The sequence below is a fragment of the Lepidochelys kempii genome, chromosome 4 (genome assembly GCF_965140265.1).
Source record: "Lepidochelys kempii isolate rLepKem1 chromosome 4, rLepKem1.hap2, whole genome shotgun sequence".
Classification (NCBI taxonomy): Eukaryota; Metazoa; Chordata; order Testudines; family Cheloniidae; genus Lepidochelys; species Lepidochelys kempii.
This window is the reverse complement of record NC_133259.1, coordinates 65,214,237-65,236,322: the sequence shown is the minus strand read 5'-3', so window position 1 is coordinate 65,236,322 and position 22,086 is coordinate 65,214,237. Positions and strand designations below refer to the sequence as shown.

Below are 22,086 nucleotides of genomic sequence, written 5' to 3'. Positions count from 1 at the left end.
TCTTTGTTAAGTAAAGACACAGGTTTACTGAAAAGTGTAAGGGCATTTGACAAAGATTTTCCAGGACAAAGTTTTTTTTTCTTGTGCATTTAATATTATATAAATTGTAACCTATCATGAAAATGGAATGCATGCTGGGGGGAAGGATAGTATTGTGTTCTGTTCCTGGGAAGACAGACACTTGAGTTCTATTCCTAGATCTGCCGCAGATGCTCCATATGACCTTGAGTTAGTCACTTATGCCAACTTTTCAAAGGTGGGTGCCTCAAGGGCTTTTCAAAGGAGTTGAACACTGTCAGCTCCCACTCAACTAAAGGTTGCTCAACACATCTGAAAAGCGGGCCGCTTATTTAGGTGACTAAATATGGATTTATGGATTTATATGGATTTAAGTGCTTCAGTTTCAGCATCCAAATTTGAAATTTTGGCCTCAGTCTCTTGGAGACAAACTGGTCCTTCCTCAACAGCTGTGAAGCTCCCCTGACAGTGGAACCAATGTGGTTTCCTTGTTTAGGGGAGGCTGTGGGAGTGGGATTTGGGAGAATCAGAGTGGGGGATTCATCCCCCATAGACTGTATCTCCACCCACCTGCATATCAGTACACAGGAAATGTGGGGGTACAAAGGACTAGAGAAGTTGCTGCTACATAGATACTGCCATAAACCTCTTTTGTCCCACAGCGTGCACATGCTAAGGCTGCAGGGTTCACTGTAGTCTCAGAGTTGCAGTAGTGACAGCAGAGAAACTGTACAACTGCTCCATGTTCTGTGAGGGAGGAGTCTGTCCCCTGGTTGCCCCACAGAGATACTCAATATATTGTCTGTAATTTGAGCTATGGATTGTACAGATGGGATTTTGGCCCTGATGCATATGAGCTGGTGGCTTTCCTACACAAGACAGTCCACGCAGAATATATAGGTTCAAAACTCACCCCCTTTCTTAGGGTTTTGCTTGATGACTCATCTATAAAATGAGAATAATACTTAATCTCAATACCCCTGTGAAGAACTTAATTCATCAATGTTAAATGCTTAGAGATGGGGGGGAAGGGATAGCTCAGTGGTTTGAGCATTGGCCTACTAAACCCAGGGTTGTGAGTTCAATCCTTGCATGGGCCATTTAGGGATCAAGGGCAAAAATTGGGGATTGGTCCTGCTTTGAGTAGGGGGTTGGACTAGATGACCTCCTGAGGTCCCTTCCTACCCTGATGTTCTATGATCCTGTGATGGAAGGTTCTAAAGAAATGTGAAGTTTTATTATTATTATTTATTTTGCTATTAGAGAGGTCAATGTTACTTTTGAGTAGGGCTGACAAATTATTAAAAGTTAATCAGAACTAATCGTGAGATTAAAAAAAATAGTTGTGATTAATTGCTAATGATGGGTTCTGCTAGATACCAATCCAAAGCAGTGCAGACCACCGCACATTCATTTTCATCATCTTGAGTCGGATGCCATCAACAGAAGGTTGATTTTCTTTTTTGGTGGTTTGGGTTCTGTAGTTTCCACATCTGACAGTTGCTGTTTTAAGACTTCTGATAGCATGTTCCACACCTTGTTGCTCTCAGATTTTGGAAGGCACTTCAGGTTCTTGAACCTTGCGTTGAGTGTGATAGCTATCTTTAGAAATCTCACATTGGTACCTTCTTTGCATTTTGTCAAATCTGCAGTGAAAGTGTTCTTAAATCGAACAACGTATACTGTCATCTGAGACTACCATAACACAAAATATGTGGCAGAATGTGGCTAAAATCACAGAGCAGAAGACATACAATTCTCCCCCCAGGAGTTCAGTCACAAATGTAATTAACACATTTTTTAAATGAGCATCATCAGCATGGAAGCATGTCCTCTGGAATGGTGGTTGAAGTGTGAAGGGGCATACAAATGTTTAGCATATCTGGCAGGTAAATACCTTGCAACTCCGATAACAACAGTGCCATGCAAACGCCTGTTCTCGCTTTCAGGTGATGTAAATAAGAAATGGGAAGCGTTATCTCCCATAAATGTAAACTAACTTATATGTCTTAGCAATTAGTTGAACAAGAAGTAGGACTGAGTGGGTTTGTAGGCTCTAAAGTTTTACATTGTTTTGTTTTTGAGTGCAGTTATGTAAAAAAAAATAATTCTACATTTGTAAGTTGCACTTTTACAATAAAGAGATTGCACTACAGTACTTGTATGAGATGAACTGAAAAATACTAATTCTTTTATCTTTTTAGTGCAAATATTTGTAATATAAATAATATGAAGTAAGCACTGTATACTTTGTATTCTGTTTTAATTGTAATCAATATATTTGAAAATGTAGAAAAACATCCATAAATATATATAATAGATTTAAATTGGTATTCTATTAGTTTAACAGTGTGATTAAAACTGCAATTAATCATGACTAATTTTTTTAGTCTAGTTCATTTGTTTTGCATTAATCGCGTGAGTTAACTGTGATTCATTGACAGCCCTACTTTTGCGTATTAAACATGTATTCAGGACTGTATCAAAATTGCAAGCTAGCACTTTAACAGAGTGTGTATGTGTGTGTGCGTGTGTGCACAAAGGGGGTTCCAGGTCCCATAAGCAGACTAGGGGCTCTGTAGCAAAGCATGCAAGCAGAGTCAGTTCTGGAAAGAGCCAGCTTAAAGCAAGGTGGGGTGAGTTCTGTCTCTCTGCTTTAGGTCTGTCTACACTGCAATGGGGAGGTATGATTGCAGCATGTGTAGACATTCCCAAGCTAGCTTTGATCAAAGCGAGCTCAACTAACAATAGCACAGATACCATGATCATGAAGGTGGTTTTCCCAGGGTGAGGCTCATCCTTTGCACTGCGGGTGTGCGGACCCCTGTGATTTCCCCAAATGCAGGAAACTCGACTGCATAATTTGTGGTAGTGGGGAACTGTGTTTGCACTTTCCCCTGGAAAAAAACAAAACAAAAAAACAATAGCACTGAAGCCATGCCAGCACGGGTGGCAGCCACTTGATCTGGATGAGTGCAGTTAGCTTGTGCAGCTGTCCATGCTGCTGCAGCTTCACTGGTAGTGTCAAGTAGTAGTGCCTAGACACATAGCTTTGATATATCCAGAGTAAAGCTAGTTTGAGTATCTCTACACATGCTGTAATCCCATCTCCCAGCTGCAGTGGAGACACATCTTTAGGGAGCAGCCTGATTTTTCTCTCTCTGTTTTTGGGTTCTTGTGCATTATCATTCGGAATTCTAAGAAATAAAGTAGTGTTATGTTTCACTCTTCCAGCAAGATTATTTATATTATTTGATTTTTCTGTATGTTCAAACTTAACAAAACACATCAATGATGATACAGTGCCAAAGTATACTTGTAATAATATACCAACCATTATATGTAAAATTGTCTGTGTTTAGTTTTAGTATCTCGCTTTGTTCTTCCTGTTCACCAAAGAATGCCCTTTAAATGCCACCAGATTGAAAATGTGAACTGGAGGAGAAAGTGGATTAAAGGGAAAAGAATTAATGGGCAATTCCAAGGGTGAAGCTGACCTGGATGGATCTTAGGTTAAGGTTATGTGTACAAAAGTGGCTTGAAGCTCACCTTTGTACCACCATCTATTGCTGCAGCCTCTGTGCAAAGCCAGTTCCCCTGTGCTGAGTTAAAGCAGCCAAAAGCAAGGAATGATATATATTTAGTTTATTTATATTATAAAAATATAGCATGGGAGGGGGCCAGATTTTTTCGGGGAAAGACACTTGCAGTTTAAATGGGAAGATAAAGCACCTGTTGGAGTAAGGGAGACTTATGGACAATTGGGTGTTGGACAGCAGAAGATTTTCAGACAGCAGAAGATTTGGTACATACATCAATAAGGACGGGACAGACATTTGCCATGTATTTTCTTTGAGCCTCTGACAGTTTCTAATGCTGTAGTTTTATACTACTTTGACAGAGCCCTTTTGCAGGCACAGAATGACTTGACTGATACTTTAGTTCACCACTGTTTGTGCAGTCATTCAATTGTGAGCAATAGCCGAGGAGAAAACAGATAAGTTCCGCAAAATGGCAATTGTCATTGGATGGGGGTAGCCTATGAGATCAAAACGACATTTTAGTTCTTAGGACAAAGAGTCTGGAGTGAGGAAGTTTATTTTTGTGTCTGTCATTTGTCCCAACTGTGAGTGTAATTTTTGGTTTTGTTTTGAAGTTTTATTTAATAAACATGAAGAGAGAGGGAAGGGTAAAGGGAGAGGGAAAATGGGGTGAGGGGGGGAAGAAGTAAAAAGCAATAAAGTAGATAGGGGAGTGGGGAGCATAGTGTACTTTTTAAAGGAAAGACATTGAGCCAGATTCTGCCACCCTTGCTCACTTTGAGTCATCCTAACTCCACATGTAGTTTTATTCATTCCAAAGAAGTTAATTGTGGAGTAGTGTATTTCTCAGTGTAAGTGGTGGCAGAACCTGGGCATTTGTACTTAAAACAGATGCAGGCACTGACTTGTTCACAGAGATACTGGGGATATCAAAGAGCCACAGTAGGCTCTTAAAATCTACCTCTAGAGCAGGGGTGGGCAAACTTTTTGGCCTGAGGGCCGCATCAGGTTTTGGAAATTGTATGGAGGGCTGGTTAGGGGAGGCTGTGCCTCCCCAGATAGCCAGACGTGTGCTGGTCCCCACCCCCTATCCCCTGCTTCTCGGCCCCTGATACACCCCCCCGCCCAGGACTCCTTCCCCATCCAAACCCCCTGTTCCCTGATGCCCCCCCCGAACCCATTCCCCCCCCACTCCCTGTCCCCTGACTGCCCCCGGAACCCGTACCCCTGACTGCCCCCTGCCACCCCATCCAATCCCTCTTCTCATTCCTGACTGCCCCCCCCCAGAATCCCTGCCCCATTCAACTACCCCTTCTCCCTGTCCCCTGACTGCCCCCAGAACCCCTGTCCCCTGACTGCTCCCTCATCCAACCCCTCTTCTCATTCCTGACTGCCCCCTCCCGGGATCCCTGCCCCATCCAACCACCCCTTCTCCCTGTCCCCTGACTGCCCCCATTCAACCCCCCTGTTCCCCGCCCTCTGACCGCCCCGACCACACCCACATCCACACCCCCACTCCCTTACCACCCTCCTGAACTCCTCTGCCCTCTATTCAACCCCCCTCCCCGCTCCCTGCCCCCTTACCACACTGCTTGAAGCACTGGTGGCTGGCAGCCCTGCTGCACCAGGACAGGTAGTTGCACCGCCCAGCTGGAGCCAGCCACGCACCGCGCAGCTCAGCGCACCGGGTCAGGCCGGGCTCGCAGCTGTGTTGCCCCAGGAGCTCGCTGCCCAGAGCATGGCGCCGGCGGCTCAGTGAGCTGAGGCTGTGGGGGAGGGGGAACAGCAGAGGAGCGGCCTGGGGCTAGTCTCCTGGGCCACAAGCTCAGGGGCCGGGCAGGAGGGTCCCGCGGGCCACATAGTTTGCCCACCTCTGATCTAAAGTCAGCAAGATACTTAAGTACTTTCTTCACTTTAAGCACTTGAGTAGTCCCACTGACTCCACCATCTGGCTGAACCAGGGCCCTAGTGTCTGCTGCTTGGATGCAGACTCAACCAATATTTGTATCTGGAAGATACCACAGTTCTCCAAAACAACAGACTATCTGTAAAGAAAAAGGGATCATCATTTGCTTTCATGAGAAAAAAACCTGTTTATCTTTCTATTTCTTCTTATTTCTGTTGTCACTTGCTCTCCCAGGGATCAGTAGAGTTCATTCTGAATCAAAACATACTGTTCTTGGAGGAAAGCCATGAAAATAAGGAGAGAGGCGTTCTATCTATGTTCAGGTCAAGTTGAAAATCATATGAAATGATAGGACACAGTAAATTACCAGAAAAAAAGGGTAGATGAGGCTAATTAAATCCAGACGTATGAGAACAATCTGGAATACAGTGATTATCCATGTAGTCATCCAAGTGAAGAAGACACTCTTTAAAGAAGCAGCAAAAGATCTGTTGATGTCTGGCAAATTTGATAGAGAGGTATTGGCTGCACTGGACATGTCGAGATCAAAGAAAAATATAAATTTGTCCTAATCACATCAAGCAACAAAAATTTTTATTTTAAGAAGTGGTCAAAATAGTCTGATTCATTTTAAACATTATTTAGCAGTAATAATAATAATTTGCTGATTATAGCCTCATGATAATTGATATGAGATGATTTGACTCATTTCTTACATGAATTGTGAATTCAGAGTTCAGATATTTGCAAGGTACAGTTAAAACATTTAACTGAACTAGTAAAATGATAATATGGTTTTGTACACTAGACATGATTTCCTCCATACAATAGGTAAACAAAAGACTAATATTACAATGTATTTGTATTTTCTGCTGTACATAAGAGGCATGTACAAACCATTCAGACCTAGAACTAACCGTTCACAACTAAAGCTGCTAATCATTGCTAACCACAACTGATTCACACCTAAAACTAAATAAAAGATATTTTATACTTCAGTATGCTTATAGACATAACATTGTTTGTTTTATATTTTATTGTCGAGCTTTTAAAATCATGATATTTGGTAGCATGGAATAAGAGACATCAAATCAGCTTTTATGCCATTGTTAAGGAACCCATATAAGATGGGATTCAAGCAGCAGGACATCATACCCAGTAAGTGACATATGCAATATACTAATTTAAAATGCCTATTAGAAATAAGATTGGCATTAAAATCAGTGACAACATGGAAAAGGTGAAGAGGCATCCAACTAACAGCAAAAACTAAGATCAGTACTGTCAGTCTGCAGAAAACCCTCCGAGATCTTGTCTTAATTCGAGTGATGGATCGGGATACTGTAATCATGTCTTGCATCTCTGAATTTTCTTCTGGTTTCATCTCAAAGCAGATTGGTACCCCTGGTATGAACTTACTGGATGAAGAGAGCTGGCTTCTTTCTGTACCAGAGGTTTCTGGGAGTTCTCCAGAATTATTATCCTGATGACTCCGTAAAATAGCTGGCATCACACTGGCAGTCTTTTTACTATACCTTTTTCTGTGTTGTCTGACAAATGTATAGCTCCATCTAGAACTGCTGGAGAGTTGCACCTGAGATCTGCAACTCTTGGGTGGATGAAGTGTTAGGTTTATCATCTCATTTTCTTCAAATTTGTTTTCCTTGTTTGACAATCTGGAATTTACACTCCTGCAGACGCTGGTATGACTTACAGTTAAACAAACCAAGGGCAATATATACTGCATGAGTAATAAGGAAATAGTAAAGGCAATTCTATATGAATCAGATGGCCATGATTCAACACACAAATGCCTGCTGTTCAGTGTCTCTAAATTAAGGGTTTCATGGAGATCTACAATTTTGTGGAAAACTGGCAGAGGGGAGCAAATTGTACAACCAAGAGCCCAGATAGTTGCTATTAAGAAATAGCCATGTTTTGCTGTTAAATTACCAGAAAGGGGATTTTTTATCATGCGGTATCTGACAACAGCAATACAGATTAACATTAAAGTTGAAACCAGAACTGACACGCATTGGAGGAAGGGCATAACATGGCACATGATTGCTCCAAACATCCACTGATCGAGCAGGACAGATGTTAATGTAAAAGGTGAACAAAACAGCACAACTAAAATGTCAGAAAAGGCTAGGTTTCCAATGAGAATGTTTATTATTGTGTTCTGCTTGCGTTTTATTAGAGCCATCAGTATAAGTAGATTTCCCATGAAGCCAGTAAGACTTATAAATGTGTACAGGCCAATCAGAAAGTACTGTAAGTCATCTACGCTGCTCTTATAGTCTTCCCAGGCAGAAAAATCAGAACTCTTGATAGTCGCAGAGCTGTTCTCCTTAGTGAGTGTTGTGTTACAGTCTTCGAGTTCTAATTCCATATTACAGTCCTGCTCAGAATCAGAAAGATTTTAATTAGCAACTGCAGAAAAGATGACATTGGTGTTCATCAGAATTTAGAGAAACAACCATTTTCTTTATTGCTTCATTACATTTAAAAGTGCAGTAATATCATTATACTTTGCCCTAAATCCTGCATAATTATAAACCCTCACCAATTAATTGCCACACTTCTTAGCATGTGTTATGCAGCCTACCTAGGCCCCAACCCTTGGATTCTCATATTTTGCACTTACAATTTAAAGCGTGGTGCAGATGAAGTAAGCAATTAACAATTATTTGCTGTTGGCCAGATTGTGGACCATGAGTGACCAGCTATTTATCAAAGTAGTCCCTTTAGAGTCAATGGGACAAGTCATTTGAATAACTGCTCACCATTGTGAATAAGGAGTTCATAATCCGGCTCTGCGCAATAATTGCACCCATCCATATATTATATTATTAGGGTACCTATTTCTGTTACATGAAGACAAACTACATTGGAGTGCTTAAAAATGCATACTGTTTTGTTCCAGCAATATTCCTTATTTTCATAATAGAGAATTTCACCAGAAAAAAGAATCTTTCAGAAAGTGTCACATTATTATGGCTGCTCACTGTTCCACAGAATTCAGGTCCCAGTGTGGCAATTTTTGAATTGTATAACTGCCATACTCAATTTAATCTGGAAAATAGTATTTAATATATGTTAACGTAAGATAGGGCCAAGTCCTGCAGATTCCACTGATTCAAAACTTCCACTAAAGTTACAGAGTTTTGTCAGTAGAGGTGAAATAGAGAATTCTGGGTTAATACTAGCAGTCAGACAAATCCTAGCAAATCTCCCTTTTACTATAATGGGATCAGTGAAATTCCAGCACCATTGCAACAATGCAGTTTGTTCTGTTATAGACTGTTGTACACAGTTTTCAGGTTTGTCCTCAAGGCACTGACAGGGACAGCATCATCACCAGAAACCTCCTCTGGATCCTTCCTTGCCTGCTCTAGCAAATAAGAGATTGAAGTCTAGTGTATATGAGCCACTCAATGATGCTTGCTGTCATTAAGATCAAGTGTGCTGTGTTTAAAGGGTTCTTTTACAATGACTAGTGACTTCCAGAAGAACCACTTATGGTGGCCTAGTGCTTCCCCTTGTGTCCTGCCCCATAAACATGAAGTGTACAGCCTGCTTTTGTCTAGTTAATCAGTGTAATGTGCATAATATGCCATTCCAGTGTGTGCTCATAGCCTGTATCAAGATACGTTGCAGTAAATGTTCAAGATCTACCCAAGCACCCATAGATGATTGGTTGTTGCACAGAGCAGTGGGAATGTCCACTGATGCTTTTTGCTGTGGCTACAGTAGTGGGCTGTCAAAGGCAGCGAGGTGTGCACTGAAATTGTACTGGCCCAGGTATCAAACTGCCTTAGAAGTCTGGAATCTTCCCTTCAGGCCCTTTGATAAAAACAAGGCAGCACTCTTATAGAAAAGGTGGACCACAACGAAATCTCATGCATTTGGGGTGTGGGGGGGACCTAGCTATCTCCAAAATAGATAGAGTATGGAGCCAACCCCAGTGTATCCTTCATTTTAGCTAAGTACTGTTGTGTCAGAGGAAATATATTTAGTTTTGCCCCAAAAGGTCTGCATATTTGGATTAGTTATAAACACTAATGTGGGTTGACTTTGCCTTTTTTCTTTCTGAGAGAGGTCATGATCAAAACTGAAGTGATGTGATTGTGACATTACACCCCATATTCTTCATAGAAACATGGTTATGATATGACTATGGCATAACTAAGAGATACTTTAAGCAAGATGGCTCATGTAAGATATCATTGGAAAGGTTATGATTTACTGAATGTGATTATCCAATTTGTATGCATGTATCACTTCTGTATCTAAAGTTAGGAATATTGACTATCTAACAATTACAACTGTGTGTGTACTTGGGGGGAATGCCCACCAGACAGTAGGCAATCCTCCTGAATGACCCATTTAAGAAGGATAATAGAACTTTGAAGATGCTGCATCAACACTACAAGGTCAGGTGATAATGTCACCTGATGAAAAATACCCCTTTCGACACTGCTGGTACTTTTCCACTGTAGAGGGATGGGGATCAAACAAAGGATTCCAGCCTTGCGTAAATCCTTTTTCACATCTGGAGAGGGAGTTGATCTGGACTCTCCTCCCTTGCTTAAGAAGAAGGACTGCTGAAGCGACAAAGGAACTAACCTGAAGGGAAAGGCAAGGGTGAGTCCAGTCTGAGAGAGGGGTCCAGTCTGTAAGAAGAAATAACTGGGACTCTAAGATACAGAAACTCTGCATCCTGCTAATTCAACATTTAGGGTGAGAAATTACATTTTGTAACCTGTTTCTTTAGTGAATCAAGCTTAGTTTGCATGTTTTGTTTTATTTGCTTAGTAATCTGCTTTGTTCTGTTTGCTATCCCTTATAATCACTTAAAATCTGTCATTTGTAGTCAATAAACTTATTTCTTGTTTATAACATAACCCAGTTTGTGCAATTCATATCTGGGGTGGGGGGCAAACAACTGTGCATATCTCTCTTCACATTGACGGAGAGAGCAAATTTTTATGAGCTTGAGCTGTGTAGACTTTTCTATACAGTGCAAGACAATATGCCTTTGGACTCTGCACTCCAAGGGAGGTGGACACCTGAATGCTGGGGCAAGTCCCTTAAGCCAGTGGTTCCCAAATTGGGGTTCACGAACCCCTGAGGTTTGCAGAACGTTACAGGGGTATCGCCAGAAAAATTTCATTAATGGCGGCCAGAGGACCATGGGCATTGGAGACAGCTGGTGGGACCCGGTTGCAGGGCAGACAGCCAGAGCCAGGAAGAGCGGGGCAGGGCAGTTGGGGCTGGCAGCCCAAACCCTGCCTCTGTGAGTGGGGGAGCCGGCAGCCCGAACCCCAGCGCGCCGCGTGGACTGGCAGCCCAAGCCCCAGGGAGGGCGGGGTCAGGCAGTTGGGGCTGGTAGCCTGAGCCCCGGCGGTCAGTGGGACCTCCAGCTCGAGCTCAGTGGAGCTCAGTAGACTGGGGCGGTCAACGGGGTCCAGCAGCAGGAGCCCCACGGAGTGCAGAGTGCGAGTGCGGAGTGCAGAGGAAATTTAAACTTAAATCCCTTGAAATATTCATTTTTAGGAGGGGGTTCACGAGATTTCACAATTTAGTGAAAGGGGTTCGCGGGCTGTTAAAGTTTGGGAAACTCTGCCTTAAGCTGATCTCAGTGTCTGTGTTTTTCTGCAGCTGGGTGTGACCCTGCCTGTGTGTGTGCTAGAGGAGGTTTAAAAGCCTGGCTCAGCAAGACAGTGTAAAGGGGGCCCAGGATGGCAGAACAGGTGGGCTCAGTGTTATCCCAGTACATCAGGTGGCACCTTAAAGGGGGCAGCCCATCACAGTGGTACTCCTACTTAAGGATGAAGACAGAGAAGTATCACTACCAGCTGTGGGAGAGTAGAATAACAGAAAGAGGGAGACATTAGAGCTAATCTATACCTTAAAATTAGATCAACCTAGCTATATCACTCAGGGCTGTGAAAAATTTCACAACTTGTGTGATGTAGTTAGGTCAGCCTAACCGCCACTGTACTTGCAGCTAGGTCAACAGAAGAATTCTTCCATCCACCTATCACCTGTTGAGGGGGTGGTTTTATGACAGGAACAGAAAAACTCTTCTGCCACTGTAGTAAGTTTCTATGCTTCAGCTTTGACACTGTAGCGCTTGTAGTGAATATTTAGCAAGAGTCAACTTGAATGCACCAGCGCTGCTTGCCTCTCCCAGAGATGGTGATTCAGTACATATACTGGAACTGGTGGGTATTTTACTAAGCTTGGGATGCAGAAGCTGTTTGTTTTGTTGCACTGGGGCATGCTGGTCATGCAAGAAATGCGGGGGGCTGGAGGGTTGTTACAGAGATGATTCAGTAAAAAGGCAGTTTCCAGTTTCTGTGGGTTTCTACCCGGACTCACAACACTTGCATAGTGTGTCTTCAGCTTGAGTGCTATTAGCTGTATGAAGCTAAAATGCTTCCCCACCATACTACTGGTTTTCAGCCCACAATAACACAATAACACGCCACTGATATTATTTGGACTTTTGCACTTACTGAGGCGTCTCTCTTGCTGCTTGGTATTAGCAGCAACTTCTACTACTAGGATTTGTTTACCCTCTCTGGTCCTATTCTTGTCAATGACATCCAGTGTGAGACTTTCAGTAAGACTTAGGTTCGTGAGTGCCAGTCACCTTTTAAAATGGGACTTAGGCTCCTAAGTCACTAATGTGCTTTTGAAAATGTTTCCCTTCATCATATTTAAAGTGTGGTTCTAACCTGAACAGTGACTGTAAAGACAGTATCTTGGGGTTCCATATTCCTTGTGTCTCACTGGTTTCCTGTCAACTTTGCTTTATAGTCACCATTCAGCATGTAAATGTACTTTAAAGTAGGAAAATGCATCCTGAACTAGGAAGATCTTCATTATATCTTTCTGAACCGTGTTCACCTATGTCCATCTGATATATCTTAATATTCATCTTCCTTTGATAAGCACTTTAATCAAATTGTTTCTCCCCCCAGTTATGTTTTTAGGAAGATTTTTATTGGGGGGTGGAGGGTTGGTTTTTTAAAATCATTTAAACTAATCTAAAGCCTTAAAATGGCACAAGAAGCTTAAACCACTGTCCAGTCTCAGCTCAGTTTAAGATATAAGGTGATCTAACCTTATCTCAGTTTAACATGTCTGAAGTGGATTATGTTCATTATTCCACTTTAAGGCCTGTGACTGGTTTAAAATGCAAAAAGCAAAAAATCCATAAATCTTACTTTTGGAGGATGGAAGAACTCTGTGTAAGCTTGCAAGCTTGTCTCTTTCACCAACAGAAATTGGTCTAGTAAAAGATATTACCTCACCCACCTTGTCTCTCTAATATCCTGGGACCAACACTGCAAACACAACGTTAACCCTGTATAGTTAAGCACCCAGAAGCTAGGAAATGCAAAAGTTGAACACTTAACTTTAATGCTGCCCTGTTGCATATAGGTATTATAATAATCCATAATTAGTTAATCGTTGGTTATCTAAGCTCCTAGAAAACACTGAAATATGTTATATTGGATAAAAAATGTCATGTCATTCCAGACTGTGTCATAATGCCTAAATACAACAAAGGAGAGTTAGGGCTGTGCATTGACAAAAGACAGATTAAAGAGGTAGAGCTACCATTGCAACTCTTCCAATTCTTTTATAGTGAGCACATTCAACAGGAAACTTCAGTTTCAGAACCTCTGAGCTCTGAAAAAAAGAGTAAGAGCACTTCAAAACTCCAGACAAGTACTTCATCGTATGTTAATGATGAAAGTTAACTTCTCTCTCTTAAAGTGGCCATTCTTGATAAAAGAAAATAAATATTGCAAAATTCTTCCGGGAGAAACAACAATATGGCTTCCCACAGTAGGCAAATCATCATTTAATTAAAATAGGATTACACCTCCCAACTCGAAGGAGTGTGACCTAATGACCTGGCTGATCAGTAAAGCAAGCCTAACATATTATTAAAGTATATGCTACTGAGCACATAGAGTAACTGTAACAAACGTCTAGATAAACAACCAAACAAACACTGGAGACCTTATAACTTTAGATATGTAACATGCTTTTCTTTATTTTTCTAGAGGGAGGCATTTTGGACTATGTCAACTAATACAATATATTATATTTGTCCTCCAGCGATCAACTGAAGTATATTATTAGTTACTTAGACAAAATCCTAAGTTTATTAAGCATAGATTCCAAAGGATCACCAGTGGAGTATTGCCAAAGTATCACTGGTTAAAAATAAAAGGATTCATTTCAAAGAATCAGAGAAGTTAGTGACGGCAAACACGTGCTCATTCCAGTGGGCATTTCTCATATTCTGTAAGCAAGTCAAAGGTAAACTATTCATCAGAATGTAAAACATGAATGCCAGAATATTTATGTTTCAAGGGCATTGCATTAAGTATAATTCAACAGCGTGGGAGGTGTTTGATAATATTTACTTCCATTTCCAGGGATATTGAATCACTACCTAGCCACACTTTGGGGAAGTCCTTAATTGGATACTCTCTGCTCTAAAAAGCATTTACACTGTATTCCATGAAAGCGATTATAAATAAGGAACAGAGATTTCCGTCTAGCAGCCTGACTCCTAAACTGCACATGGGTTCATTCAGTGTGGAGCTAGCCCCGCCTGGCTGCCTTTGGAGCAGCCCAGGTCGGGCAGTGCCCGGCGGCAGACGCGCGTCTCGCAGAGGTGCTCCGAGCAGCCATCAGGGCGCTGACAGCGGCTTGGTTAGCGCCAACCTGCGGCTAAAAAGCAAGCGCTCCCCCTGCAGCCTCTTCCCCAGGGCACTTCCCTGGCGCAGCTGCTGGGCCGGATCCGCCTCCCATCGCACCCAATGGGGCCGTCAGGGGGATCGGGGCCCTGACCCTGCACCTCCTGCAGCCGCTGCCCAGCCGGCGCGCGTGGCGGCTTCTCCGCCGGCTCCCTGACCGCGCCCCGCTCAGCCGCTGCGGGGCGAGGGCTTCGTACTGTACCTGCCGCGGGGAGCGGCCGCCGGAGCCTCTGCCTGCAGCGCCCGCGGCGAGGGCGAGGGTCTCTCCCGGCGCCTGGCAGCAGGGGGCGGTCGCTGCGGGGGAGCCTGCTCCGGAGCGCCAGTGGCCCGCGCTGCCGGGGGGAAGGGAGGCTGCTGCCCCAGGGCTGCCTAGGGCACGGAGAAGGGGCGGGCTGGGCACGCCGGGCAGACTGGAGCGACCCCTGGCCCAGGTCCTCCCCTGCACGCTGCTGGCGGGCGGCGACCCCGAGGCGAGGCCGGTGGGGACAGAGCGCTGCCGCCTCCCCAGCGCCAGCCACGCACCGCGCCAACTTCAGCCCCCCTCGCGCTCTCGCCTTCCCCGGCCCCCTCCCCAGTGATTTCCTCTTAAGGTGGCCGGGGGGGGGGGGGGGGGCCCGCCTGGCTCGTCGCTTTAAGAAGCCAAACCCAGCAGAGAGCCCAGCAGTATCTTCTCTGAGTCCGGAGTAACTCCGCTGAGCTCGGTGGAGTCACTCCGCATCACTTACACCTGCATACTTGAGCTCACAGCCTACCGGAGGTCGAGTCATGCTGGGACCATTCGGTATCCCTTTAATCCCGACAAACGGTCCTAAATACAAGGCAGCGTATGCATCCTCCCCGAGCCCCTTCGCTCCCAGCCGTTTACTCTCGATGCCCCTCAGCAAACCCAGCCAGTTCATTTAACTCCCCCCCCCACCAGTAATGTTCATGTAGCCTCACATTTCTGATCGACGCGTCCTATAGGAGCCAATGACTTATCGATGTTTTTAATGGAGAATAATTCATATCCATGAGCCCTACTATCCCAAAGTCGTCAGAGCTGCTTTCCTAGCGGGCAGTTCATCGCTGCTGGAATGCTGGAGAACGAGCAAAGAGCAACGAAGCGTTTTACACGCACCAAACACTGCCTGGAGGAGGGTTTCTGCGCTGAAGACGGTGTCTTTGTCTGACAGAAGCGTGGGCGCTGGGGGTAAGAATGGGTGATGGGAGGATTAGGATGGAGAGAAAAGAAAGCAGTGCTCCTAGACCCCCTGAATCCATCTCCAGGTGAACCACCAGGGACCGAGAGGGGCGGCGAAGCATTCTTGAAACATTGGCTATCCTGCCCGTTTTTACGGTCCTCTGTGTGTGAGGGTGTGGGAAGGGCCAGAGGCTTTGACCCGCATTGCAGAGGGCTTAAAACGTGGCACAATATTTTTAAAGGTAACAAGTTATTTAATTTCGGTCGGATTTCGTAGGTATTAGTAATCACGCAAACTCCCTTTTAATTCGGACGGGCAAAAATCAAACTGACAAATCAATCCCATGAGGTTAAACTGGACATCTGCCTTTTCAATGTTTCAGATAACTCAGGTTTTGTATGCAATTGTGCACGTACTAACCAGCTCCAGCTCTGCTCCTTATGGAAAGTGCTTGAACTTTGTATTACCTGGCGGTGCTTCCCAGGGAGTGATCAGGGCTGTTTGCCTTCTTCCTATAATTGGCAGAGTGATATTTGTAACGTCTTCCTATTTTACTGATCTTTATGTACTCCGCAATTTGGCATTCCAGTTTACACACAGATCACAACTACTGGAGGTGTATTTCAGCAGGAGCTCTATAATCATGAGAGAGACTAAGCGAATCTGAAATAGGTCAGATGCCAACAAAACATTTTGAGCCGCCCTCTTAGGTATTATCGTCACATTTGCATGCATAGCCGAGAGAGGGAATGGATGCATGCAGCTATTTAAAAACATGATATAATAGGAGGTATACAAATGGAAAATCTGTGCTGTACACTAATTAGTAAATAGGTCCGAAGTTGAAATATTGTGACATGGAGAATACCACAATAAAAGGGAGAGGATTGCATAAATATCTTCCAAATAAGAACATCATTGCCTAAAAATAATAAAAAAGCTGGATCTAGTTCCTATGGAGTTTTTGCCATTCTCCCTTGTCGGAACAGGATCAGGCCTAATTCAGTTTATTAGGGAATCCTGACAAACTATTTCATGCAATATTTGTATCCTGTAAGTTTCAAGATTACCCCCTGGCAAAACTTCATAGGGTGGTTCTGATGGAAAGCTGCTGAAACTGTAAACAAATCATACACCAACTAATATTTAAGAGTAGATTCAGTAGGTCATTCTCAACTGGGACCATAGTTCACTTATTTTGCTAAAATAGAATGTACTGTATGTTGTAGGAGATAAGCAATCTGGAAACTCACCATAACAAGGTAATCGCAGCAGGATGATTGGCACAGTTTCAGCCTGCATTTTCTTGGTTTGGACAGTTCAGAATTTTAATACTAATTTGAAGATACTTTTAATCATTTTATTTTCACAGTTTTCAATCCTTCTAGAAGAGTATGGGAGTTGGTGGACTCTGCATAACAACATTGGCTTATTATAGAAATAAATAATGCAATCCTTGAGAAGGTAAGACTGTATTCCCCTCAAAGGGAGAGTTCTGGCTGACCAAGGACCTAGTCCATGATATGTACACAGGGCATGTTTAAGTGACTATTATTTTTAAAATTGTAACATTTCCTTTTGAAGTGTAGGGTCTGTCGTGGGATGAGACATTAAGAGGCCAAATTCTACTAGTCATATGGAGTACTTCAAGTACTCTACAAGAAGTCTCACTGATCCCAAAGGAACAATAATGGGAGGAGTAAGTGAGGTACAACTAGCTTCAGTAAGAGTGGTAGAATCTGGCCCTACAGTGAGGCCCCTTTTATTGGCAGTCCAGGTGAAAATTAAAGATCCAATAGCACCTTTTGGAAAGAAAAGGGAATATCCCCACTGTCCTAATTCCTTCCTTCTCTCAATAGATCAGTTTCTCATGTTGAAGTCTGTATGTCATAAGAACATAAGAACGGCCATACTGGGTCAGACCAAAGGTCCATCCAGCCCAGTATCCTGTCTGCCGACAGTGGCCAATGCCAGGTGCCCCAGAGGGAGTGAACCTAACATGTAGTGATCTAGTGATCTCTCTCCTGCCATCCGTCTCCACCCTCTGAGCCTAGGGACACCATTCCTTGCCCATCCTGGCTAATAGCCATTAATGTACTTAACCTCTATGAATTTATCCAGTTCTCTTTTAAACCCTGTTATAGTCCTAGCCTTCACAACAGCTATTTCTACAAATATAATGTAATACAATGTCAGCTATTTCTACAAATAAAATACTGGCTTCTCCATTCTCATACAATCACTACACTATCAATATTTAATACTGTGCTGAACACAACCCTTCGGTATAACTACAGTTTGAAAAGCTTTACCATATAAAAACACAATGATCATATACATTTTAAAATCTCAGACCATAATGAAACTTAAAATGCCAATACAGGGCCAAATCCTGCTCATCCGATTCATTTGAGTAGTCTCTTCAGGATAATATTCAAGTGAGCAGGATTTGTTCCATATTCTTCTGTTTTCCTCCAGATTATTCATACAGAGCAAAATCAATTCTACATGCAAAAAGCCTGAGTAATCAGTCTCTGTGCAGGTGGAGTGGAGTGGAATCCCAGAAGTGAAATCCAATCCCACAACCAATGGCATATGATTGGGGATGCCCCAAACCACCCCCTTTCAGTTCACACATTGCTCTGAGGCTGTTATTTTAGTACAAGTTTCTCATCAGACTCTGAAATGTCTACTTCACTCTGGGAGTATAGTAAGATTTTAGGGCCTAACTTTTAGAGGCACTGAATACTCAAAGCTCCAGCTCAAGTCAATGAGATCTGCAAGTGCTCAGTGTCTGTGACAAACAGGCCTTAACTTAGTAATTGTCAGAATTCTCTGGCATACAGTCACTCTGAGTCAGATCTTAATGTCATGACAAGTCTGCTACCAGTGTAGCAGTGATCCATCAGCATGACATTTTGAAAATTTGGAATGAATTAAAAAACAATGACAACTTTATGATTTGATATGCTATATAAGGAAGTTATATACAGTATCTCTGTTGTTTGAAAATACTGCTTTCCACAGAGCAATTCAACTGTCCATCCCATCTCCTCCCTTCTTCTCTCTCCTCTCCTTCTCTCCAAAATGCATGTATTAAAAAAATCCTACAGGTTATTTGTGCCTCCATTTCTGTTCTCTTACCTTTCCAAAAAGACAGTGTAAGCCAAATTCCTTCCTTATATAAAACAATTAGGGATGAGCCTGGACAGCAGTGGGAAGGTGGCTTTTTGATCTACAGTTGTGACATCTGTGCAGTGTCAGGATGTGTCACCGTGAACTGGCATAACACATGGCAGAGACCACTTTATCACCTTCTGTTTACCATCCTTCAAAGATACTAGTGGAATGGAAAGATGAGATCATATGATGAAACTGCATCATCTGTTTTCCCCTCAAATACAGAACAGAAATATGTCTGAACACCTCTGCCTTTTCTGCATTATTATTGACCATTCTATCATATCCATCAAGCAATGGACCAACACCCTTGTCAGGATTCATTTTGTTACCATTAATTTTTAAAAACTCCTTGTTGTCCTTAACTCTGCTGGCCACAGAGTTCTCCTTGTGTTCCTTGGCTTCTCTTAGCAATTTGCTATAGTTCCCAACTTCTGCTTCATATTCATGACTATCAACTTACCCTTTATTCCATTTGTTACATATTTTTATTATTTTGTTTTTGACAGGGGCCTTCACTTCCCCGTTAAACCAGGTGGTTGTTTTTTAGCAGCACAGTCTTCTTCCTCAAATGTGGGATCTTGTAAGGATGAGTCTAAATGAGTCTGCATCATCCTAAAGCATAAGAAGGTATTTCTGGCTGCTCAATGCTTATTCCTGCAGCTGTGATCCCCCTTGTGTCTGCCTTGTCCCCAGCCTTATTTCTGTCTCATTCCAGCTTGCTACAGCCCTGCTCTGACCCTTGGCTTGTCTCCTGGCTACAGCTCTGACCCTTGGCACTGACTCCTGGTTCCTATTTCTGGCTCTGCTCAGTAGGCTGGGCAACAGTTTTAACCACCAGGCTGGCATCCAGTTCTAACCTCTAGATCCTGGTCATAGAATCACAGAATCATAGAATCTCAGAGTTGGAAGGGACCTCAGGAAGTCATCTAGTCCAACCCCCTGCTCAAAGCAGGACCCATCCCCAACTAAATCATTCCGTCACTTGTGGGGGGAGAATAGGGCTCCAGGACAACAGAGGGTAGTATTTAGTCCTATAACAGAGTGCATATAATTTAGTCATTCAAGCAGAGAGTTTACTGCTGCTGCCAGTGAAACCTGCGGCAAAGCCCTGATTCACTCTAATGGTAACAGGAGCAGGTTCAATAGTACAGGTGATTCTTTACATGTGAACAATGTACAGTTGTGCAACAAAAACCTTGCAAAGGTGTGAAAGTAGAAGTGTATGCTCATTATTGCAAAATGAAAACACTAAACTTAAACTTTAAAAAATCCTTACAAAGAGTCACATTTCTATTCAGAACAATTGCAACCTCAAAGACAGTTTTTTTGTACATAGAAAGGGATCACACAAAACTCTTCAGGAGTCCCTTTACTCACCCTATTGAATTTGAATATTGCACTAAAAGATGGTTTGTGTAACATTTGTGCTGCACTATCTGAGCTCAACAAAATAAATGTCAGATGGTGTCACCACCTTAATTTTGATGTTTTTTTCTTTAATATAGACTTTACAATATTTTGAGATTTACAAATAGATTATAATTTATGGATTGGTCAACAGGCAAGCTCGTAATATTGCTTTCCTAATGGCTCTATAACAGATGTTGCTCCTCCCTCAATGTTCAATTATTATTTTATGAAAGGTTGTTACATTTTATCTGTACAGTACTGTTTTTCTAGATAGGGTGTTTGCATACTGTGTGTTTTGTTGCAAAAAGTCTATTAAGTCCATTAATGGCTCTATAACAGATGTTGCTCCTCCCTCAATGTTCAATTATTATTTTATGAAAGGTTGTTACATTTTATCTGTACAGTACTGTTTTTCTAGGTAGGGTGTTTGCATACTGTGTGTTTTGTTGCAAAAAGTCCATTTTGTTGCAAAAAGTCCATTACTACAAAATAAACAATAATATGTTTGCAGCTCATGGTGCCTTTGGTGTATGGAGATAATGTTCTCCCCAGAGAAGTCTGAATATATTATTTTACTGAACTATTGCTCGGTTATTTAGTTTTTTCAGTATTCTTGTGTCCTTCCAATGGCTAGCAATAAGAAAGAGTTATTGGGGAATTATTTGACCTCTTTGTGAACCAGGGAGTTTGAGCTGGAAAGAGCTATTTGTGCTGACACTATAGAAATGTAGTTAGAATGGATAAGAGGACTTTTAAAGTCCGAGTTCATTTCATAAGGGAAGTATACTATGTCTATATATTATGGAACATTTACTTTACAACACATATTATGAGTCTGAAAAGAAAACATCTCTGCTTTATAAAGTGAGTCCTGATTATTACTGTTTTGGGGTTTTTTAGTGCCCCAAATGTTTAATAGGTGTTTCAACGAGGAAAGCAATAGTCCCTGTCCGGTAGAGTTTACAGTCTAAATTTAATTACTAAAATAGCATGTGGAGATGACAAAAGAGTAAGCTTGGGGTGGGGTTTGTGAAGCGAGGTAGGACAAGAGTTCTAGCAATACAAGCTGCCTTTGAAAGATATCGTAGGGCACAAAAGTTAACTCAATGGTTCTTAACACATGGGAAGCAGCTCTAACTCAATGGTTCTTAACACATGGGAAGCAGTAACACCAGTTTTGGTACTATAGGCCTTTGGGATTGTACTCCAATGAATGATATTTTGGGACTTCCAAAGTACTGCACAAATCTTATTTAATTAAACCTGGACATGCCATGGTTTGGTAGATATGGGAATGGGATGAAGGATGGCCTTGTAGTTAAAACTCAGGACTGGGACTCAAGGATTCTGAGCTCTGTTGCCAATTCTGTTGTAAACTTGCTGTGTGATAGTGGGCAACCCTTTAAGGGCCTTGTAAACTTGCACCCACTAGCATGGTGGTGGGATCAGGGACTGCCATTGCATTGACTTCATTGTGAGTTCACAGCACTCAGTCATTGCAGGAGCCAATCTTTAATCTCTGTTGGCTTCAGTTTTCTCATGTATAAAATAAAGACACTAATAGTCACCAACTACAAAACAGATGGTGTGAGGATTGGTTCATCCACGTTTATAAAGTACACTGAGATCCTTGGATGGAAGGTTCAATAGAAATAAAGTATTATGGATTACTTCCTGTACCACTGAAATGCAGCTACCTCAGAGGTGAAACATTGCAGCTGACAGTACCAATATACAGTATAAGATTGGAAAACAAGAAGCAAAGAGTCTCTCATACAATTGAAACTGCTGGGATTTCTTTTAGATAAGACAAATATAATTTCTGTAACACCACTACTCAGAACTAGGAATGTGTAAATAGGCTCATCCCATGCCTCTGGCACCTGTTGGTAGTCAAAGTGCTGGGGTTGTGCAAGACACAATAAAGCTTACATTTATTTTTTAAAATAACCATAAGGTGGGGGAGGATGGGCATGAGCCTTGCAGGGAAGCAGTTAAGCCGTGGGAGCCTTCTGGTGCAGGAGGAACAAGGGGAAGATAGAAGAAACTGGTCCCTT

General features: G+C 42.6%; 1 protein-coding gene, 1 long non-coding RNA gene and 1 other non-coding gene across 7 annotated transcripts; 2 read left to right on the top strand and 1 right to left on the bottom strand.

The window, feature by feature from the left end:
• The first annotated feature begins 2,756 nt into the window (after window positions 1–2,756).
• On the top strand, window positions 2,757–2,918 carry LOC140911023 (U1 spliceosomal RNA). Its single transcript, XR_012158816.1, has one exon. It is a non-coding gene; the product is annotated as a U1 spliceosomal RNA (small nuclear RNA).
• Window positions 2,919–6,091: 3,173 nt separating this feature from the next.
• Window positions 6,092–15,597, bottom strand: NPY5R (neuropeptide Y receptor Y5). Of its 5 annotated transcripts, XM_073341522.1 has the most exons (3): window positions 15,008–15,151; window positions 13,102–13,173; window positions 6,092–7,867 (listed from the first exon to the last, which is right to left on the bottom strand). In XM_073341522.1, the coding sequence occupies exons 1-3, from the start codon at window positions 15,020–15,022 to the stop codon at window positions 6,521–6,523; spliced, it is 1,434 nt and encodes a 477-aa protein (XP_073197623.1). In that variant the 5' UTR covers window positions 15,023–15,151; the 3' UTR covers window positions 6,092–6,520. The 5 variants fall into 5 exon arrangements, with proteins under 5 accessions (XP_073197623.1, XP_073197626.1, XP_073197624.1 ...); XM_073341525.1 differs by lacking the exons at window positions 13,102–13,173; window positions 15,008–15,151 and adding an exon at window positions 15,195–15,597; XM_073341523.1 differs by lacking the exon at window positions 13,102–13,173 and having other exon boundaries at window positions 14,981–15,151.
• LOC140910497 (uncharacterized) lies at window positions 14,136–20,501 on the top strand. Its single transcript, XR_012158609.1, has 3 exons — window positions 14,136–15,444; window positions 16,809–16,900; window positions 19,126–20,501. It is a non-coding gene; the product is annotated as an uncharacterized lncRNA (long non-coding RNA).
• Window positions 20,502–22,086: the final 1,585 nt, after the last annotated feature.